Source organism: Mytilus trossulus, chromosome 3 (assembly GCF_036588685.1).
Source record: "Mytilus trossulus isolate FHL-02 chromosome 3, PNRI_Mtr1.1.1.hap1, whole genome shotgun sequence".
Lineage (NCBI taxonomy): Eukaryota > Metazoa > Mollusca > Bivalvia > Mytilida > Mytilidae > Mytilus > Mytilus trossulus.
This window is the reverse complement of record NC_086375.1, coordinates 14,775,710-14,792,964: the sequence shown is the minus strand read 5'-3', so window position 1 is coordinate 14,792,964 and position 17,255 is coordinate 14,775,710. Positions and strand designations below refer to the sequence as shown.

At 32.6% G+C, this 17,255-nt stretch overlaps 2 protein-coding genes across 2 annotated transcripts in view; one reads left to right on the top strand and one right to left on the bottom strand.

Annotated features, from left to right (window-relative positions):
- Positions 1-17,255, bottom strand: part of LOC134710429 (hapless 2-like) — a 40,772-nt gene that overhangs the window by 6,952 nt on the left and 16,565 nt on the right. Inside the window, exons 8-17 of the mRNA XM_063570787.1 lie at positions 16,870-16,912; positions 15,310-15,485; positions 14,351-14,586; positions 13,632-13,768; positions 12,994-13,108; positions 11,920-12,082; positions 10,673-10,817; positions 9,289-9,474; positions 8,635-8,665; positions 406-447 (exon numbers count right to left, since the gene is read on the bottom strand). Of these exons, the coding sequence (XP_063426857.1) occupies positions 406-447; positions 8,635-8,665; positions 9,289-9,474; positions 10,673-10,817; positions 11,920-12,082; positions 12,994-13,108; positions 13,632-13,768; positions 14,351-14,586; positions 15,310-15,485; positions 16,870-16,912 (1,274 nt within the window). The remainder of the gene's footprint in view (positions 1-405; positions 448-8,634; positions 8,666-9,288; positions 9,475-10,672; positions 10,818-11,919; positions 12,083-12,993; positions 13,109-13,631; positions 13,769-14,350; positions 14,587-15,309; positions 15,486-16,869; positions 16,913-17,255) is intronic.
- LOC134709360 (uncharacterized) lies at positions 4,739-7,939 on the top strand. Its single transcript, XM_063569529.1, has 2 exons — positions 4,739-4,787; positions 6,227-7,939. The coding sequence occupies exon 2, from the start codon at positions 6,245-6,247 to the stop codon at positions 7,937-7,939; it is 1,695 nt and encodes a 564-aa protein (XP_063425599.1). The 5' UTR covers positions 4,739-4,787; positions 6,227-6,244.

Here is a 17,255-nt window from a genome sequence, read left to right as displayed (position 1 = left end):
ACATAAGTCAAAATTAAACCTACAAATTGGCATGGCTAAAAAGGTAAAAGACCAACAATCAAACAACAGTACACAAAAAACCAACATAGATACTCAACACTGAGTAATATACCAATGCTAGCTATATATACAGTGGACAATAATTATGTTTGGACATAAATCTGAGTTTTTCTTGGTCTTATATCAATTTACACATACAAATCATGTAGTTATGTGAAAGAAGAGACTCTAATGAGTGCTCACCTAAGTCAATATGCATCTTCGACAGACTAGCATTCATGTCAATAATCACTTTATTGTAAATCTTTATATAGTTAATTTTTTTCATTCCATTAACTTTACAAAAAAAAGGTTTTTTTCATATACCTAAGGAAGTTAAAAAGAATTTTAAAGAAAAAATCTTACCTTTAACAGCAGATCTTCTGGCTTTTCTTAAATCATCTTTTTCTAAGGAAAAATAATAGAATGAAAATCCTCACAAAACAATTGAATACATTGATACAATAAATAAAACCTTGGATGATCACCTAGGCAAATCAAAACCATTTATTCACTAAATATCATGCATTATAGTTCCTTGCATTTTTCTCCTTTGATTTCATTAAATGCCAGGAGTATATTATGAACATTCTCAATTTTATTGTGGATTGCTTAATTTTTAGTTGGTGATGGATAATAACTGAACATATATATTCATAGAGTTAAAAAGATAATTACCAATGAGACATTATCAATTACAATACTAAACATAAAATCAGCTATAGAAGCCAAGAAAAGCTTGACAATTTTTTTTCTTTTACATTGAGTGTTGTAAAATTTCAAACAATTGCAAACAGGAAGTACAACGTAGCTGCACAGCTGACATTGAAAATATCTCCGATAAGGTGATGAATAACAATTTTGTCCATGTTTGAAATATATCTTTAAAAGCTGATAACATATTCTCTATATGTACCCTAGTTTACACAACAAAATAAAACACAAAAATGGGTGAATTTTGTCATTGAAGGGCAAAACTTCTACAAAAGGTTAATTTAAGCCAAGTTCACATATGTATAATATTTTTGACTTTTGAATTTTCCATTCTAGTACTAGTGCCATCAAAGATAAAAAGATGTGTAATAATTGTAATTAAAGGACAATCATTACAATAATGAGTCGACTTGATTATGCGTCCCTGTTGACCTATTAGTAGAACTTGTGATTTTTACTTTTTAAAGTCACTTTCTTTTTGGGCAGGGGCTGTCCTTGAAAATATTGATGTATTTACATTCATCCTGAGAGAGAGTAGACAGATTCTACTGTACCATTGCAGCTCGAGGGGTGCTCCGAATAAGGGAGGAATGTACCAGTACATATTTTTCACCTGCAGACAGAACCATGCATCTTTCCAACAGGATATATTAAGGTAATAGTCCTTTTTATACGACCGCAATTTTTGGTGTGACCTATAATGCTATCATGTCGTTGTCGTCTGTGTCGTCAAAAGACGCATTTAGTTTTTTCGGACAATAACTTTAGTTTTAGTGAATGGATCTCTGTAAGTTTTTACCAGAAGGTTCAATACCACTAAATAAAGGTTGAGATTGATTTTGGGAGTTGTGGTCCCAACAGTTTAGGAATTAGGGGCCAACAAGGGGGCCCAAAATAAGCATTTTTGTAGTTTTCAAACAATAACTTGTGTTTATCTGTATGAATCGCTCTGAAATTGTACAAGTTTCGATACCATAAAGGGATTGTTAGTATTGACTTTGGGGGGTTATGACTCAAAATGCTTTGGAATTAGGGGCAAAAATAGGGATAAACTAGGTTTTTCTGGTCAATGGGCAATTAAGACAATCTAAAAGCAGTAAGGGAGGTTATTCAGAAACATTTAACATACAATGTTAGGTATGTTCTGATTAACCTTCTTTACACTTCTTATAAATTATGTATAATAAAATGTCAGGTTTTGAACTAATTGCCAAAAAAAGGGGATGATAGTAGTTTTCAAGTTTTTTTCTCTCCAAATTTCTCAATTTTGAAGAAGAAATCTTTAATTGCACAACATTGCGCAACAGATTTGTAAGATCTTGACATTTGTTTTGTGTCAGAAACCCATATTATGTCAAAATTTGATCACAATCCAAATTCAGAGCTGTAAAAATCTTGAATGTTGTGTCCATACTTGCCCCAACTGTTCAGGTTTCGACCTCTGCAGTTGTATAAAGCTGCGCCTTGCAGAGCACCTGGTTCATACTATTAATAAGGATCAATTACAAGTAATTTTTGAGTCAGTTATATATCCCCATGCGTCTTCAGTTTTCTATCAAATTTTCCCAGTTACCTTCAGTTTTTACACTAATAAACACCCACATGCATGAGGATAATTTAGTTTTAAGGTTCATTTGGACCCTTTGCCTAAAATGGCTGTATTTTCACCTCAAAATTTACTCTGAGTACAGACAAACCTGTACATCAGTGTACGTTTTAAGGCATAGCATGCCCTATATAAATAAATTTCAAATATTTTTTATAGTTTAGAAAAATAATAAACTGTTATCACAGAGATATGTCTCGCCTTTTTTGTAATTTTGATTATGCAAATGTTGAAATCAAAATAGCAATACTTTAACATCTTACACAAGTTATGCAAATATTCAAAGTCAATGAACCATGACTGAGTAACATGGCTAAACAATATTCATGTAAACGAGATTTTCCAATGCTTATACAACTGCATACCAAATACCATTGACTTATTATAAGTCGTTCCCACACCTAAATACAAAAATTAATTTGTAAGCTAAGTAAAAGTTTCAAAGTCAATGAAGCATGAAGAGGGGTAGGGTTATATTATCTCTATGGAAACAAATGTAAATAAATTTGCATACCAAATATCATTGATTTGACATTAGCAGTTCATCTTAAACTGATATAATCACAAACTAAGACATGTAAACTAAGATAAGTTTCAAAGTCTGACATTAGACTGTGACTGAGGGGCAGGGCCAAATATTCTCCATGGAAATGAGATGTGCCAATGCTTATACAACTGAATACCAATTATCATTGGCCTACCACTAATGGTTCCCCTTGAACTGACCTAATCACAAACTAATACATGATAACTTACAAAAAAATTCAAAGTCAATAAACCATGACTAAGGGGGCGGAGCCAAATTATCTCCATGGAAATAAGATATGTCAATGCTTATACAACTGCATACCAAATATCATTGACCTACCACTTGTGGTTCCCCATAAACTGACCTAATCACAAACTAATGCATGTAAAATAAGCAAAAGTTTTGAAATCAATAGATCATGACTGAGAGGGCAGGGCCAAATAATCTCCATGGAAATGAGATGTGCCAATGCTTATACAACTGCATACCAAATATGATTGACCTACCACTTGTGGTTCACCATAAACTAGACCTAATCACAAACTAATAAATTGTTGACGCCATCGCCGTCGCCGACGCCTGAAACAGCCTACCTATGTCTCGCTTTTTGACTCTATCAAGGCGAGACAAAAACTTAACAGGATATTGCAGTGCACTTTTTTCAATCCTCCAGAAGGTGTCAAAATCCACTAAGTTGGGAAAGAGGTTTGAGAACTTCCCAACAGGTAATGATTGAAGTGAGATGTTTGATTGACACGGACAATAGATGGACAATAGATATCTAACAATAATTGGTGATTTAAACTGTGTACCCTGAGTGGATTATAATCAAGGGAATCTCAACTGTTTGTTAATTTTACCATCTTCTGCAGGGACGAAAAAAAAGTGCACTGAAAAATCCAGTTAAGTTATGAAATTTCTAAATCGTAACAATGCATTTGAATTCTATTTATCTACTAAGGGAATGCTATGTCTTAAAACATTTCCAGATCACAGGTTTGTCTGTACTCTGAGTAAATTTTGAGGTGAAAATGCAGCCATTAATAGCCGAAGGGTCCACATGAACCTTAACTTTGTCGTACAGATAAAATCAGTTTGTATGCTGACATAATGTACAAGGAATCCTTGTATTTGGAACCTTTGTCAAAATCCAATGTTTTCTCTCCTGACTATATCTAGTACCAACATGTATTCCTTTTAATTAGTAACTGAACTTTAAACAAGGAATTATTTGATTCTGGAAAAATTAAGTATTCTGGAAAACTGAAGAGAAATGTATGTTGAAAACTAACCAAATTTATAGGGTACCATAGCCATGGTTGCATTATAGCTAAGGTTCAAGTTTCTTTTGTTTTTATTTCAGTGTAAACTAACTGACCCCTACCTTACCCCTCCCCTTTTTGACATGCATGCTAACACTCCTTAATTTGATTTATTTAAAGATAAATTTTTTTATCAATTTTCAAGATTTCAAATTCATTCTAGGTTCATATATAAAAAAAAATTAAATTTCTGAGAATGATAATTCCACATATGTCTTGAGCAAATCAAGGAATTACATTGTCATTAAAGTCTCACATAATTATACTAAAACTAATTAAACTTTAATATGTTTTTAAAGATTTTAAATAAATAAGAAAAATGTGAAAGTTGTCTTTATTAAACGTACAATGTCATCTAGTTTATTTTTTACACACTTTTTTTAAAAGATTTAAAAGAATTATTGTTCAGTGCATTTAAATTCAAACATATTTAGTCCTATCAAATTTCTATTTATACACAAACATTTAACTGTTCAGACAAGTATTCAAATTTAAATCAATAATATACGTATAGATTGTCCCAGATATTGGACATTTTACTTCCCTGTGCAAATTCCCTCCTATCAAAACGTTCATGGTAAGAATTTTCAAATAATTCAATTGCTCATTTATTCAATTAGTTAAAATTTTAAAATTTATAAAATTCTGGAACACGGTCCATGTATATAACAGCATAAAATAAGAAATCATTAATTGTTTTATACAGAAGGCAGAGTCATAATAATATACAAACTGGTTGAACAATAGAGGATCCATATAACTGTTTGATCAATTATTCTGAAACAGTCAAAATTTTTGATGTACAAAGCAAGAAAAAAAACTCTCCTTTTTTCTACATGTTTTTTTTATTCTATATATAAATATCTATAATGTAGAGAAAAAACTAAATGAGCCTGCATGTCGGTGCATCTTCATTTATGGACATTCACAAATGTTATAGACTTTTGTTGATTTTTTTCTCTCTGTTAAATTTTTAGTAGAAATGGGTAAATATGCTCATCATAGATACTTGGATTAAATTTTGTATTAAAGCTAGACACCTGTTTCGTCTCATCAGTGATGCTCAAATCCCAAAAAAGTTTAACAGGCCAAATAAAGTACAAAGTTAAAATATCATCATTTTTAAAGGACAATAACACCTAGATATTTTACTATCTATGTTTGTAAATCTTTTAAAATTGATCCTTTTGCCCAACCTACGATAGAAGAGGGGAATTATGTTCTCTGATCTTTGCAACCGTTCCTTTGTCAGTTGGTCCATCTATCCGTTTGTTTATCTGTCTGTCCTGTTTCAGGTTTAAGATTTTGGTCAAGGTAGTTTTAATTAAGTTGAGCCTGTAATTCAGTGGTTGTCATTTGTTTAAGTGTTACATATTTGCTTTTCGTTCATTTTTTTAGATAAATAAGGCCGTTAGTTTTCTTGCTTGAATTGTTTTACATTGTCTTATCGGGGCCTTTAATAGCTGACTATATGCAGTATGGGCTTTGCTAATTGTTGAATGCCGTACGGTGACCTATAATTGTAAGTGTTTGTGTCATTTTGGTCTTTTGTGGATAGTTGTCTCATTGGCAATCATACCACATCTTCTTTTTTATATTAAAATGGTGTACACATATTCTCTATGATATGATTGTTCTAATGTTTTGAAAAATTCGAGTTTTGACCAAATTTCACGCTCCAGTGAAGAGAGAAAATGATAGTGCAAGTGGGACATCCTTGTACTATATGGACACATTCTTGTTTTTCTCTAATTAAATTCTCTCTAATGTGTCCCAAATACTATCTTATTTTTAGTAAATATCTATATCTAGCTGTAGTATACTATATATTTTATGAGATATCAAGACATGAAGCATATATTTATAATATATTCAATGGAAGTATAAATATGATACTTCCATAATGAAACTTATTAAATATACTTAATTCAGTACCGGTAATATTTTGAGGCAAATCATTTTTTATATAACTTATTCATTCCCAACAAATTCATATTTTCCCCATATATATTTCAGATGTAAAAAAAACCCATAATGGCCTCATCAGTCCAAAAACTTTGTACAATTTGCCATGATGATGGAATCTCCAACTCAGCAATCACGTGGTGTACAGATTGCGAGTTTTTCTTTTGTGGAGAGTGTGACAAAACTCACAGCAAGTCTCATCTATCAAAACACCATAAAACAATGTCATCTGAAGATTACCTAAAGTTACCTACATTCATGCAAGAAATAAGTAGTCAATGCAGAGACCACAAGAAGAAGTTTGAACTGTATTGTTCTTTTCATGCCTGTCCATGTTGTGTCCAGTGCATCACTGATAAACACAAGAAATGTCAAGACATGAAACCCTTGTCAGATATCCTTCAACAAGTCAAATCATCTGCCTCAGTGCAACTTTTTGAAAAAGATTTGAAGAATGTTAAGGAAAACTTAGATACAGCCATAAAGTATATGAAAACCAGAACCAGTACCATCAATACTCAGAAAACAAGAGCCGTTAAGGAAATTAAACATTTGAAAAATTCAATAAATGATTACTTAAACAAATTAGAGCAAGACATACTTAATGATTTAGAGTCTAAACATTCAAAGCTACAATCAAACATGGCCACTCTCGTGCAACAAATGGAACAGCGAGCCAGTCAAATAGACCGAATGCAGAGCCAGTTCACCAAAATGACCCAATATGCAACAGAGCTACAGATGTATATTGGTCTAAGAGAAATTGAGAAAACTACATCAGAAACCGCAAAATACATAGACGATTTAGAAAGTGGGGACCACTTTATTGAAAAGCATCTAAAGGTTGAAATTTCATCTGCTCTTCAATCAATTTTACAGGATGTCAAATCATTTGGAGATATTCATGTTAATACCGCCCCTTCTTCTCTAAAAATAAAGGCTGGAAGAAAAGATCAAGCTCAGCATTTGGTTCCAAATGTTCCTGGGATTGAACAAATAAAGCCATCCTTGTTGACAAAACTGACAATTCCAAAAGATGTGAAGTCTGTACGTATAACTGCCTGTTTCATATTACCTGATAGTAAATTTATAATACTGGATCAGAGGGAAAATCAACTTCTGCTGTTCAGTAATGATGGCATCTTCATCAGAAAAGTTGTTACATTCACAGATACTCCATATGATGCATGCATTGTCAGAAATAATACAGTGGTCGTCACATTAGGATCAGCAATGCAAACAACACTAGTGGATATAGAAAAGAATGAAATTATTCAAACAATTCAACTATCTCATGTTTGTCATGGAGTAGCAAGTGATGGTAAAACTTTGGTAATCAGTGATGGAGACGGCCAATGTACTACAGTGAATCTGAATGACATGTCTCATACAATCTTAAAAGGAATGGAAGGAGTGTTTCGTATTTCATTATACAAAGGAAATATCTGTGGTATCAATAACTATGACAATAAAGTCTGCTGCTATAAAAGTACTGGAGAACCTGTCTGGACATTTCAGTACCAAGACGTTAACAATCCAAAAGGAATTGCACTTGACAAGAATGGCTTTGTTTATATAGCTTCTTTTGTAAACGACAGTATCGTGGTAGTATCACCAGATGGTAAAACCTGTAAGACAATACTATCAGAGGCTGATGGAATCAAACATCCTTGGGCAATAGACATAAACAGAGAAACCCAAACGATGATAGTGTCAAGTGAAATAAGTGCTGACAATGATACAGCTTTTGTATATAAAATTTAAGATTGTTTTGTTTCATTTTATTTTTTAATCTGTGCATTGTGATGATTGCTATCAAGGGCATTAAATCTTCCTCATTAAGGCATCTACATCAATTTGAGGCTGGGTGGCAGAGTGGTCTAAGTAGTAAGACTACTGTAACACTAGCCTGTCAACTCTGAGGACATGAGTACCAATCCAATATATGGCAAGTGCATTCAACTACAATCTTAATTGACTAAGATTATCAGTTTTCCAAAGAAGGTCAATGGTGCTAAAACTGACTGTGGTGAAATAGCACAAAAATATACAAAAATTGCTTAAAGTGGAGTTTATCACCAATTAATCAATCTATTGTAGTTTTAAAGATAATAGTAACTAAACATTTTGGCAAAAATCAGCAGAGCCAAAATAAACTTACACTTTATCTGTAACTCATCACTGTTAGCTCACATATCAAATATCAGCCAAATCAGTAGGGGTTTAGAAAAACATTTGTGTGTAATGGTTTGATGTGGAATGGCGGAATGAAAAAATGATAGGGCTGTAAAAATCAAGCTTTAAATTTTTCCTGCATCATGGTACTTAAAATCATGTCATGCAAACTGCATAAAAAAATATCACACCACTAATAACACATGGTGTGGACATTTCTGCATTGGAAGCGTATACATAACTAAATACAAGAATGATATAAATAGCAGTTTTAAAAGACAAACCTTTCTCATCAACAGAATTCTTCAAAAATTTCTACAAAAAAAATAAATCAAACATTAGACATTACACAGATGGCCTAGTTTTGACACATGCATATGATTCTGAATCTAAAATATAAATTAAATTCCTTTCAATTTTTTTTTCCAGCAATAGTCCTAGACCTTGTAAAAATTCATTTTTTTTGTCTTCTCTGCATACTTTAAATTGATATAATAATCAAAGGCTACTGTGGATTCCATATTATTCATGCTATACCAATTTTATAGATTTTGTAAGTAAAAATAATTATTTTTTAAATGTGACTGCTATTTTGTTAACTGTTGATTCAAAACCCATCCCAGCCTGTTGTTTTAGTACAAAGCAGGATTCATATAAAATTATATTAACATGTTCTTGTTCTGATATATGCATGTATTATTTGCCACTGGACGTTAAAATCAGACACCAATCTATCTATCTACCTATCAAAATATTGTGAAACAATATAATTAACAAGAATGTGTCTATATTACAAAGATGCCCCACATGCACAATCATTTTTCATGTTCAGTGGACTGTGAGGGACAGACAGATGGACAAACAAACAAACAGACAAACAGATGCATTGACAGAAAAATATAGTACCCCTAGGTGGGGCATAAAATTCAGCGTCCTACCTGTAATTCTTTCTTCTGTTTTTTATACTGTTCATAAACAAGTTGTTTGTCAGTGGAGCAAAACAATTTCCTCTTAACGTCGTCTGCTCTTCCACTCAGGTCTACATTGTAATGTATTCCCATATCAGCAGGAGAATCGTCTATAGGGGAGGTCACAGGAGTGATCAGCTTCTGATGCCAAGATTTCTATCAAATAGTTAGACATTTGAATAAAATAAACTTTTCTCAATTTCTAAATATCAAAGCTTATATACGAAATTGTTAACTAGATGTGTCAAAGCAACACGAATGGCCCTGTCCGATAAAAAGTTGAAAAATTTGCAATTTTAAAAACACATGTGGATACATATCAAAAATCAGCTAAAAATTTGGAGGCGTCTAGGAAAGAAATCAGTATAACTGTGATTTTCAACAATTTATCCTGTAATTTCTGCAAAAATTAGTGGAGCAAAACAAAACTTTTAAATTGATCTGTAATTCATAAGGGTTAACTCACATACCAAAAATTAGCCCAATATCTGAAGGTGTTACGAAAAAAACTCTGTTTAATGGTTTGTTGCGGAATGACATAAAGACGGAATTACAGAATTTTGGAATTTTCGGAATTACTGAATTATGGAATTATGGAATTACAGAACTTTCGACCAGGGTAAAACTATATGGCACTGACAACTTCATTGTGGGGCCATAAAAAACATTTTTTTATTTCACGAAATATTGTTAAAATTGGATCTTTTTTCATGGTACTAAAGATTTTTTTGCCATAGCACATAAGATATAAAGATATTCCATGGAACTTTGCACTTTTGACTATCCCAAAAAATTAAGTCTGGGAACTCTTCAATCCCTTTCATGAATGTGACCTACCGAATTAGACTATTTACCAGATTTGTTATCACATAAGCAACACGACAGGTGCCACATGTGGAGCAGGATCTGCTTACCCTTCCGGAGTACCTGAGATCACCCCTAGTTTTTGGTGGGGTTCGTTTTGTTTATTCTTTAGTTTTCTATGTTGTGTCATGTGTACTATTGTTTTTCTGTTTGTCTTTTTCATTTTTAGCCATGGCGTTGTCAGTTTGTTTTAGATGTATGAGTCAAATCAAATTAAATTTTTCCAAAAAGTATGGGGTTCAAGTTTTTGAATTTTTCATATTTTTTTGTCAAAGGGTCAAAGCAAATATTCTGTCAAATATGTATGAAAATTTATTATAGTCATGGTGTTTGGCTCTACTTAAATTGTGATTTTGTATTCCTAGCTATCATCAATATACAAGTATGGTACTCACTGCCTCTCTCTTGTACTGGTATCTAGTATCCAGCCCTAAAATCCTCAACATCAACCAATGTAAACCAATCACCTATATACTACACACATACTTACAGCCTCTCTCTTGTACTGGTATCTAGTATCCAGCCCTAAAATCCTCAACATCAACCAATGTAAACCAATCACCAAGAGGTAGTAACCAAAACACAGGTTCAACAAAAATATTTCAGAGGTAGGGAGAATCTGCACAGGGTTCTTCCTGTTAATTAGAAAGTAAAAAAGAGTCAATAAAATACTACAATAGTACCATGTTTTTGGATAATCTGAACCTTTCTGTGTGAGCCAAGGTCCCATATTGAAGGTCGTACTTTACCTATAAGGGTTTACTTTTACACAAATTGTGACTTAGATGGAGAATTGTCTCATTGGCACGCAAAATAAAATGGAAAATGGAGATTGCTTATAAACCTTTCTTATTAACATTAACTTTTAACAAATGTGTGGTTCATTGACTGGTACTGTTTCAAACAGAAATGAAAACTGTCGTGCTTTTTCTGTCTATTGAACATTCATTTTAATTTGTGTGGTACCAATTTTTTGTTGATTTTGTGATTATCAGAGAACACTAATTGAATTGTTCAACAAAGCAAAAACTTCCTAAAATCTTCTTTGCTTCAAAAACCACAAAATAATGTATTTATAAATAACTTGTTTTAATCAATCCCAAACATTGGTACATTTAGAGTGGGTGGCGCATATTCACCTTGGACACATTTTTCGCCGTTTTGCTATTTTTTCTGTAAAATTTGTGTGCCTTTACCCAATACTTTCCAAAATAGATAGTAAAGACTGCTTAATTGTAATGTTCTAGCTGATGATATTCCTCTTTACCCAATTTTCAAAGTTATTTTCACATATAAAGAATACGCAGTTGTTTTTCAATGATTTTGGCAATAATGCAAGATTTATATGGCAATCATGAGCAGTCTTAAAGTAAATATTTGTGAGAAATAATTGTACTGGAATGATCTCTCAAGCTAATTCATGTAATTGCAAATATTCATTTTTATAATAAAGCAGGGTAATGAGGATGGTCATTTCATACATTGTGGCAAAAATGTGTCCCCCATGGTACACTTCCTCTGGAGTTTGTGTTCGTTTTTAGAACAATTAACCAATGTTTTGAAGATAATTCCTTATCAAACATTTTTTTCATATAGTTAAATTTCTGAAACCTACAAAAAAAGTTCCAAATTTTTGAATGTAGGTCGGATGTAAGTGAAAATGAATGAGTTATGCAGCGAATATGGGTCCCTCACTCTACTCAGGAAAAAATAAATCTACAGTAAGAGAAAACTTACGTGAGAGGATCGACTGGTATGCCTCTCTCATTGTATATAACCTCATACTTCATCAGTGATGGCTCATGGTAAGTTGTCAGTACCCTGGTCTTGGTAAAAAGACAAAGTCCAGACTCTCCAATAGATATTGGTGACCACAAAGACAGCACTGCTTTAACCAAACCTATCATTATAAAGACAGCAAAGTTTTATGACAATAATCATTGATTGATTGGTGTTTGAGGTCATTCAACACTATTGTGCTTGTCAGTTTTCTTTGTTGTTGGAGGACGCTAGAGAAGCCAAAGAAAATCACTGACATTTCGGTTGGAAAACTTACAATAAGGATTGGAGTCTACTCTGTGTGGAAATCAAACTCCTTACCTCAGTGTTGACATGCTAGATTTATAGAAGTAAGACTACTTAGACCACTCGGACACCTTAGCCCCATAATGAAGAACTACTCACTCACAGTACAATTAAAGAATATTTATTGAATAAAGTTTCACTTGTGGGATCTGTAGCTCCATGATATAACTGAATTATACAAATGTTTTAATACAAAACAATGCAATAAATTCTGAGTGTGTTTCCAAATAATTTAATTTTGGATGGAACACGTCTTCTGATTGGCTGACTTTATTTTGTTATGAGCCCATAGACATAATTTAGTCATGTGACGTCATCAACGTTTTTTAATGGTTTTCTACGGTCTAAAATGGAATTTAGAATTAAATTATAAGAAATGACTGTAATTTTTTGTCTGTCTATTCAAAATAACATAAAAAATGTGGTGCACACTATCAAATAACCTGCGTTATTCAGTGTGCACCAAATTTTTTATGTTATTTCTTAATAGACAGAAAAAATATTACAGTCATTCCTTAAGTAATTTGTAATGTCAGCTTCCTGTTTCAATGAGGATAATAATGATAGTGTATAACAACCTTCACTGGCTATACAGGCCTTTTCGTATCATTGATGTGTTTTCTCATCTTAGTTATTCTAGATGAATGTGGCATAAGCAAAACCAAAAACCCATCAACCAATAAAATTTCTAATCATTTGACCAATCAAATTTGAACTTCAAATTACCTATGATGAACAGCAATATAATCAACACACATAACAGGAACAATGGGTCAAATGGTCCCGGGAAGATTCCTAGACTGGCCATTACTGTATGTCTGTAGTAACCATGGACACCACACTGAAATATAAAAAAACATTTAACATTTTATAAAAAACAAGAATATGTCCATAGTACACAGATGCCCCATCCACACTAATTTTTTATATTCAGCAGACCTTGAAATGGGGAAAAAACTATAATTTGGCATTAAAATTAGAAAGATCATATCATAGGGAACACGTTTCAAGTTGATTGGACTTCAACTGCATCAAAAATGACCAAAATCTTTAATCTAAAGCGGAACAGATGGACGAACAAACAAACGAACAAATGGAAACGCAGACCAGAAAACATAATGCCCGTATATGGGGCATAAAAACCAGAAATGTTTTATGAAAAACAATAGAGCATAATTCCACAGTTAACACACAAAAACAAAGTTATTTAATTGAAAGATTTTTTTTTTTTTTTAAAATGACTAGATTTTTGTTTTTAAGTTATCTCCTCTATACTTATATTACACTTAAAGTAGTGATAACAAATGCACTGGCAATGGTTCTGTGGAGTTATCTCCTCTATACTTAAATTACACTCCCCATACATTTTTTTTGAAACCGCCTAACATTGATGATGTTTTTATACTCACATTACACTTTCTGTAGGGATAACAAATACATTGCCGATACTTATGAAGAGTTATCTCCCATTTGTCTACATCGTTTTCACCAGCAACTTGTACTGTAAATAAAACATTAACATTGATTTGCATATTGTCTTAACCTTGCCTGATAGGTAATTTATTTTTCCTATATTCTATACTTGAATTATTTTTATGAGAGTAAAAATAAGTACATTTTGAACAAGTATTCCTTGAACTCTAAAATTCATGTTATAACTGGCAAAAACTCGTCAATTATGCACGCCTTTATGACGTCATTTACCAGATAGAGGGGCTCGCCTGTATCCCTGCACTATTTACGTTCATCAAGCGTCTTAGTGATCATCTTTGTGCAGGATAAACTAGAAAAAATGGTTGCTCTGTAGGTACTTACTGACAATTCCCTAATGACAGCAGTGTTGATTGTCTATTTTCAGAATTCAATTTGCCGAATAATTCGTACAAAATAGAATTATAATTTTCCAACCACTCGCTCAACATTGTAGGGAAGTGACGACGCCCCTAAACGCACAGATGACGGTGATAAAGGCGCGTATAATTGACGAGTTTTTTCCGGTGACGGATGAACTCGAAAGTGGTCTATTAAGTAATCATGATCAACAAAGAATCCACAGTATCTCCTTGTGAGATGATAACCTTACATGTACAAGAAAATACTCCATCTGTAATCCCAGTCTTGAAGGGTAGTTCTGCGTGTTGTGTCTTGTGTGGTGGTAACTGTATTGATTTAGAGACCTCACCCATAATAGTGACATTACAATTCTGTAGCTGTACAGAAACATCCTTCATTACATAGCCCTGGTTATATAACATGATATATAATGTCTCTGTCTGACTGTTGTCTGTGTATTCTATCTCTCGTATTACCTGTGTGAACCTAGAAAATAGGAGATGTACATTATAAGAAGCCAATTATCTAAGAGTAAATATATATATTGATATGTCAATTTGTTTTATAGACATGTTTTTTATCATGATAAAACCAACGATTGAGCAACAGTCACAAGTGAGTGAGTTCCCTTTTTATAACAACTAAGATGCAAAGTTGATGTGCAAGTGAAGGACATTGAAAATTGTGCTGAATGGAAGTCTTGTTTCACAATATTAGTAAATGCATGTTTTGCTTTGATTTTATTGTGTTTGAAAATTTAACACCTTTGTTGAAGGCTTATAAAATTCACCATAGACTGGTGAAAATTGCTGCATGGTGACAGTTACCAATCTCATAGATTTTTATCGGACCACAGATGAATTATCACGTTGTGATTGGTTAAATGATGTCAGGTGGTGACCCCCTATCAGACTGTATGGTGTTAGTAAGTTTCATATGGGGTTCATGTCTCCTTAATGGCGACGTCATCTATTAATGTTGTTGTGTTTCATTGTTTATTTTTCAGCAAAACGCCACAGAAAAAGTCAAGGGTCAGATAAATTCGTTGTACGGTTAACTACTGACCCCCTACGGATCCATAGAGGGTGAATAAAATACATAGGGGATTCGGACTCCGGCTTCCCCCCTATGGATTTTACTAACCCTCTATGGATTTGTAGGGGGTCAGTAGCGAACTGCATAATGTATGCAGTCAAAACCTTGACTTACTGTTTGAGTACTATAAGAAGGTCATCAGCTGGTATTGAAATTGACAGTATAGACTGGACATTAGATATTGGTACAACCAAAGACCATTGAAATCTATCTGACTTTATTATCTTTGGAACACCTCTGATCCTATCCTGTAAAAAGTACTCTCTGGGTGTCTTTTTCATCTTTCTTTCCTGGAAAATATTATTAATAAGTATATCATAAATGTAATTGCAATTCATATATCATGCAATGGTTCATTTTTCAATGTACAATTATAGGAACATTTGGTTTTATATTTGCCATTATATATTGAAACTATTTCTCTGTAATCATGGCAACATGATGAATAATCATGATATGAACAATCTAGTGGCTCTGCTTAAATGAGTCTTGCATGTTTAACTGGTGATTTGTGAGCCAAGGCTCTGTGTTGAAGGCTGTACATTGAATTATAATGGTTTACTTTTATGAAATTGTTATTTGGATGTAGAGATGTCTCATTGGCACTCATACCACATCTTCCTATATCTATATTTGACCATATTTTTCTTTACGCTGAAAAACTACAGAATGAAATAATCTCATTAAAATCACAGAACAGGTAACTTAATACTGAACATTAAAAAAAAAGAGTGAATATATTTTGACTAATATAAGTCAAGAACAATTTAATATGAAACAATTCAATAAAAAAAGGACAATATTGCAATGTTAGAAAAACAATCAAAATGTACAGATAACCGGCCTATTTCTGACATTTTTAAAAGTCTACTAATTAAATGCCTTTCAAAATTCAATGATTTAAGAAAAAAATTAAGGTGTGTATAGTTTTGTGTGATGTTTGTAAATGTCGCCCTCCATCACCCCAAAATTTCTATTAATTCAGATTATGGTATAAATTAAATCATCATTAAAATTCAGATAAGAAATGACAAAATCATTGAGATAAGAAAATGATCCCTTATGTCTTTTTAGATAGATGATCATTTCAAAAATCATTATAAAGAAATCAACCATATATATATGCAATTACATGTACATGTATAAGACTTTGATTAATTTCAGGAAACATACAAACACGAAAAGAAAAATGAATTTGAGTCTGCTATGTAAGGCTCTTATACCAACTCAATTTTCAAACAGTAACAGAATACTGTAAATTCAGAAACTATTGCGTGCATTTATTATTGTGATTTTGTCATTTTACACTTGAAAGCGATTTTAATTTTTTACGATTTGAGAAAAGTCATGCTTAACTCAGTTAAAATATTACAAAATGTGAGTTTTAATTATTGCGTTTACAACTCAGTTGCATTATTCGCAATAACAAAAACCTCACAATAATTTCTGAATTTACAGTACAGAAAAACTTTTTTCAACCCCCAAAAAAATAATATATATATTGTTTATCATTTCCATAAGGTTGGTTTCTATTCGACGCATGTGATATTATATCCATCGCAACTTTGTTCAGGTATTATCAAACAAAAGAATAAGATATGATCAACTGCAAAAAGAACCACAAGAACAAAACATGTATAACTGCAAAAGAATAACATAAAACTTGAATCCTACCATATCCTCTAACCAGAACTGCATTGGTTGGTTTTCTAAACAGCTACAACATTTTGAGGTAAAAGTTATAGAAACTGTGCGAGTTGTCCAATAAAGACATGTGTCTAGTGGCAAATCCGAATTATATATGGGTAAGGGGGAATTGAAATATCAGGATTTGGAACCGTCGACCCAAAAAGGGATCTGATTAATTATTAAGAGTGGCCCAGTCACAGCTTCAAATTCTGTAGAATCTGTCCAGTTGTTCAAAAAATGAGGATGGAGTAAAGTGTCAGTAGAACATTTTCTTTGTGTGTTGCTATAGCTTGACTGTCAGGTAACACAATAATATTGATTGACTGATTGATGTTTAACATTGCTTTACACACTAATATGCTATTTTGAGG

Bases quoted from the DNA above. Each gene is read 5' to 3' on its own strand.
- LOC134709360 (XM_063569529.1), top strand. From the start codon at position 6,245: ATGGCCTCATCAGTCCAAAAACTTTGTACAATTTGCCATGATGATGGA.